Source organism: Procambarus clarkii, chromosome 19, assembly GCF_040958095.1.
Source record: "Procambarus clarkii isolate CNS0578487 chromosome 19, FALCON_Pclarkii_2.0, whole genome shotgun sequence".
In the NCBI taxonomy this organism is placed as follows: domain Eukaryota; kingdom Metazoa; phylum Arthropoda; class Malacostraca; order Decapoda; family Cambaridae; genus Procambarus; species Procambarus clarkii.
In genome coordinates, this window is record NC_091168.1 from 25970701 (window position 1) to 25976932 (window position 6232).

The following is a 6232-nucleotide window of genomic DNA, read 5'->3' on the forward strand; positions in this document are numbered from 1 at the left end:
CTTCCCATCAACAATCAGCAAAAGGCTGAGGTCCCTAGCCCTCCCAAGGCGCCCGGTGGGACGTCTTCCCATCAGGGACTCATCACCACTGAGGATCCCTCCTCCAGCCTGTGTAAATGCTCGTCGTGGCCCTGAGTCCGAGCATGCTGTGCATCGCCCCGTACCTTTACGGCCGCCCCAAGTCCAGCAGCAGACGTTTACCGGCTCCGACGAGCTAGAGGATGTAGACTTTGTTCGTCGCCCTTCACGGCTGCCACCCAAGCAGAAAAGCCCTCCGCCTACCATCGCCGTTATCCCGTCAACTCCAAAGCCAACAGAAACTCCCGTCCCTCTCAGTCCACCTGCTCACAAACCTGTGAAGCCACAAGCTCCTCAGCCTGTATCTCCAAAACCTGCAGCCCCTGAGGCTCCGTTAAAACAGGTTTCCACGGAAAAAGATTCATCAGTTAAGGATTCTTCTGAAAGTATCCCCATTGAAAAGGCTGCTGCTGATGACGTTGCTGCAGAGAAGGCGATCCAAGGCAGTCCGGGGCCAAAGCCGTCCACTCCGCCAGCAGCAGCCTTCCGCGACAACACTCCGTCTACCCAAAGCGAACCTTTGCTAAAACCAAAGGGGGAGAAGAAGGGTGGGTGGCTGTAAGCTGGGCGTCGCCCCTACGAGCGCTCACCGCCAGCCTATCCTCGACACCCAGGCAACTGCGCCCATTCTGGCGCAGTTGCCGTTCTCAGTTTTATAATAGTACTATCCACAAAACAAGGTATTCATTATGAGATAGGAACATCCTTCACGTAAATGTTTCGCTTTCAGCTCACTTTGGATTCTTACATGTCAATACGTCTGATAACGTGACCTCTTGCCTAATGACAAACACTTACTAGTTTACATGGTAGTTTACTAATGTATTTACATAGGAGTAAACTAATGTTTACATGCGAGTAAAAGGACAGTCATATGTATTCCTCTTGCGATGAAGCCCATTTAATTATTCATTAAGTCTTCAGTAGACTTTATTTAAATGTCATATAATAATAACTGATACATATATGCTACATGTATCAACTGTCCTTATTACAGGCGAATACTGTAACATAAATTTATTTTTCATATTACTTCTCCCTCCAGTGCCAAGAACATTATTCAAGAACAATTTTTAAATTGTTCTGTAGAGATAAATTGGATTCTTATTAACCATTAGAGCTTCCAACCAACTGTTAGAGCTTCCAACCAACTGTTAGAGCTTCCAACCAACTGTTAGAGCTTCCAACCGGCCGTTAGGGCTTCCTGCCGACCGTTAGAGCTTCCTACCGACCGTTAGAGCTTCCTGCCAACCGTTAGAGCTTTCTACCGACGTTAGAGCTTAGTAATGACCATTAGAGTTTCCTAATGACCGTTAGAGATTCCGCCAACCCTTAGAGCTTCCAACCGGCCGTTAGACCTTCCTACCGACCTTTAGAGCTTCTCACCAACCGTTAGAGCTTTACTAGAGCTAGTAAAGCGATCTTTCCCTTTAATATATGTTTTACAAAAGTTTACCTATGATAGTTACAGAGTAAGTTTTACCAGACAGACATTGAAATCCCAACCTAACTCTTGTACAAAATTTCTGTGACGAAGCACTGCTCGTTGGGGTCATATGTGTATGCATATGCAGTATAACATTGCCGCTTGATGACGATTTTGTAATTTTAAATAACAAGTAGTTTAGAAAAATTAGGCCTAATAAAAATTTATCTTTTTTTTCCCCAGCACATGTGTAATGAATGTATTATTAAAAAGGCATTGTTCAAGTTTAAGTATATTTATTGAGACAAGAAAGAAATACATCTCAAAGGGATAGAGTAGCTTAGGCTATTTCTACCCCCCAAAGGCATTGTTATTTTCTCCAATGGACGGTGACTATATATGGAGTTATAAGTTTAAAATGTATCACAGAAGTTAGGACTTTGTTTTTGAGTGCATACGATCTCTTAGCAGGACTGAGGCGGGTATATAGGTCTTCGATCGTAACTTAAAAAGTCAATAGCATGTCAGATAACTTACCACAAATGCCAGGGAACACAACCGAAATTCGAGTGGCGGAATTTTGTGTGAGCTCTTCACTCAAAGTTGTATTTAGCTTTTGTGAAATATCACATCATTAAAGCTCTCCTCACATAATACTTCAATAAAACAGTTCTGATAACAGTAACATAAGAAGCTGAGTTTCCTTTATTCCTAAAGAATTGGTTTTGGGCGTTTACACACGTGAAACGCTTGCTATTGTGCATTATTAGCAAGGCGGGAAGAAAGATGCCTTAAGGTTTAAGACTTGCGTTTATTTTTATTTATTTATTTATTTATTTATTTAAAAGAAGGTACACTGGGTTGAGAAAGTACATATATTGGGGTCTGCAAGCTCAAATTATATAATTTGAGCTTAATTCTTCGCGGCAGGGGATCGTATTCCAGGGACCATAGGATTAAGGACTTGCCCGAAACGCTCCGCGTACTAGTGGCTGTACAAGAATGTAACAACTCTTGTATATATCTCAAAAAAAAAAAAATATTTAGGCAAACTGCCTAAATATAATTTGAGCATGCAGACCAATAATGTGTTGGAATTTATCAAATTATGTATAAAAGACAACTATTTCAGTTTCAATGAAAAAAATTTCAAACAAACATTTGGAATGGCAGTGGGCAATCCCCTTTCCCCAGTTTTGAGCAATTTGTATATGGAGTTCTTCGAAACAAAAATCTTATCCAGGATTATCCCCTGTAATGTTGTTTGGTTTAGGTATGTCGATGATATTTTGTGCTTATGGCCGAATGACCAAGACCAAATTGTTATTCTTAATGAACTTAATTCTTTGGTACCTTCAATAAAATTCACATGTGAGAATGAGGAGAATGGTACTCTTCCGTTTTTGGACATTTTGATTCATAGAGTCAATAGAAGGTTCAAATTTAATGTGTATAGAAAACTTACCAACGGGGAGTCGTTTGTTCATTATTATTCGAATCATCACAGTAAAGTTAAACAGGCAGTATTTTCAGGAATGTTTCTTCGAGCTTTGAGGGTATAAGATTTTTGATAAAGAGAATGCTGAAATATATGAAATTGGGAAGAGTTTACAGTACCCTAAGATGTTTTTGGATTGTTCGTTTGGGAAAGCTAAACGTACGTTTTATAATAATGTCTCCAAAGCGAAACCAGAAATTAGAAACTCATTGGTGGTACCTTATGCGATGGGATTTGAGAAACTTTCCCCAGTTTTTAAGAACCTTAATATCAATTTGGTGTTCACTAATGATACGATCAAGTCTAATTTAATAAAAAAAAACTGCCCTGATACAGCAGGTTGTGTGTATTCGATTCCCTGCAATGATTGTGAGTCTGTGTACCTTGGACAAACAAGAAAATCCTTACAATTACGTATGTCCCAACATGCTTATAGTATAAGAACTGCCCAAACGTCTAATGCTTTGTATCTATACACAAGTTTGTGTGATCACACTATTAACTGGGATGGGGCGAAAAGCATTACCAATTGCAATGGCTTTGTGGAACAGAATTTAATTGAGTCTGCCCTAATTAGTCAATGTCCAAATCTTCTCATTGAAATTGAAATTGAAATAAGTTTATTGAGGTAAAATACACACAAAGGGATGAGGTAGCTCAAGCTATTCTCACCCCGTTCAGTACAACGTGTTAATATATACATATACACACATCACAAATAAACATATTACCAAACATTCTGAGAGGTAAAAATATACATTTCCTCCCTCACAAGGAGTATGGTATCAGACGTACACACAAATACTTTTATGACCTAGGTATACTGTATAGACAATTTGCAAGACACCTGCAGATAATTCAACAAAATATTACAATCTTGGTGCAAAATTCTTATATCTCTCAAGAATATCATCAACCTTTCCGTTGTGACACATCCAGGCTATTTGTTCAGGAACAGTCCTTATCTCAGTGTTTCTATATACACTAATCAACGGACAATCAAGAATATAATGGGCAAGGGTGTGAGACCTTAACATACCACATAGTTTACACTTCGTGTCATTACCATGAACATCTATCCCATATTCCCAGTAATATTTGTACCCAAGCCTGAGCCGCATGTACACAGAGTCACTCCAAGCATTTCTCCTTTTACCATAAGTGAAATGGGTGTTTTGACTCACATACATGTAGTGTTGCATGGTTTGACTACTCTCATACATTATCTCTCTCCTCTCCACTCCCGCCTGTGCCTGAATATTTCTGATTTTGCTTCTTATTTGTCTCATTGTGAATTCACATTCAATGTCAACTTGTGGTTTTGATGTGGCACGTTTGGCCAAGTCATCCGCCACCTCGTTGAGCACTATTCCAACATGAGATGGAATCCACATGAATTTCACACTATAACCTTTCAGCTGTATCTCAGTTATTCTTCTCTTACAGTCCTCCACTATAGACATGAAGACTGGGTTTCTACTGTTTAAGGACTCCAGTGCTCCTCGGCTATCGACAAATACAAAAACATTTTTGTCGTCATGACGTACTTCCTCCAAACACGCCAGAATGGCCTGCAGTTCAGCTTGTGTGGATGATATATAATTACTAAGCCGGAGTTCAATTATCCTGTCCACAGTCCCAAAGAAATCTTCTCAATGTTAGTACTGGTATGTACAAATTTGACCCAGTTTTAAGTTACAATATTGCACAACAGTTTAAGAAAAAACTATGATAGGGAGAGTTACATTGTCTCATAACAATATTATATTAATATATTTTATGTGGGTTCAATGAGGCTTTTTCTTTAATCTTTTATTCTTACCGCTTAAATCCTTCTGACCACTCTAAGCTAATCTATACCTTTTTCTGGTTAATTCTTTCCCCAGGAGATGGTGGTCTGGATCTAATGTCTGCCTCCACTCTTCCTTTGTGATTTCTTTGAGTCCGATGTTGACAAAGATTGGCCGAAGCGTTTATCTCTTTCCATTTCTCTGTGGATTTTCCGCATATTTTATATATGCGGAAATATATATATATTTTATATATATATATATATATATATATATATATATATATATATATATATATATATATATATATATATTTTATATATATATATATATATATATATATATATATATATATATATATATATATATATATACACACTTATATACAAGAAGGTACATTGGGATTGTGAGGATACATAGCATAGTGATTATAGTCTTGTAAAGCCACTAGTACGCGCAGCGTTTCGGGCAGGTCCTTAATCTAACATAAAATTTTAAGTAGGTAAATACTAGCAAAATTTATAAAATGATAACTGGTACATTGCAAGAAAAAAAATGAGATAAGAGAGATTTGTAGGTATATTAAAGCACATAGGTAGCTCAGATTGATTACATTGACAGCTTGAACGGTAATTTAACAAAGATTAATAGGCACAATACGACATATTGCTAGCACATATAAGAAGACAGCAAAGATCACAATGGTAAAGTTGTTTGGAGTAAGTACATAAAGATTGGGAGATTGGGTAACACTAGATACAGAGCAATTTTAAAGCACAGAATAGGAAACTATGAAGATTTAGCAGTCTCCGTGGTGTAGTGGTAAGACACTCGCCTGGCGTTCCGCGAGCGCTATGTCATGGGTTCGTATCCTGGCCGGGGAGGATTTACTGGGCGCAATTCCTTAACTGTAGCCTCTGTTTAACGCAACAGTAAAATGTGTACTTGGATGAAAAAACGATTCTTCGCGGCAGGGGGATCGTATTCCAGGGACCATAGGATTAAGGACTTGCCCGAAACGCTACGCGTACTAGTGGCTGTACAAGAATGTAACAACTCTTGTATATATCTCAAAAAAAAAAAAAAAAAAAAGATGAAATTAGGTACTTTTTGTTTTTGTTTTTGAATGAGGCAAAATGTAGTGAATGTTTTGTTCTGCCCGTACATATAGTTCTCGGTTATAAACATTATAAATATTTATACTCGTGCTTTCTGGCCTTTCGGTCACCATTTGGTCATCATTTGGTCCGGGAGACATCTCCCGTCACGCAGGGTTAGTTTAGTTCATTTATTATGCACCCCATACCCTTCTTGTGGGCGGTAGTGGAAAGGGTTACAGAGGCACATAATGGGCTCAGGGACTGAACCCCACAATTCATTTAGCTAAGCAAGTTACAATCTTGATGAGCTAGTTACAAAATTCAATATAAGTCGTCACAT

General features: G+C 38.5%; 1 protein-coding gene across 1 annotated transcript in view; it reads left to right on the plus strand.

The window, feature by feature from the left end:
- LOC123757592 (transient-receptor-potential-like protein) overlaps window positions 1–2197 on the plus strand; it is a 32943-nt gene extending 30746 nt beyond the window's left edge. Inside the window, 1 exon segment of the mRNA XM_045741370.2 lies at window positions 2–2197. Coding sequence (XP_045597326.2) covers window positions 2–640 — 639 coding nt within the window. The 3' untranslated portion in view covers window positions 641–2197.
- The last annotated feature ends 4035 nt before the right edge of the window (window positions 2198–6232 follow it).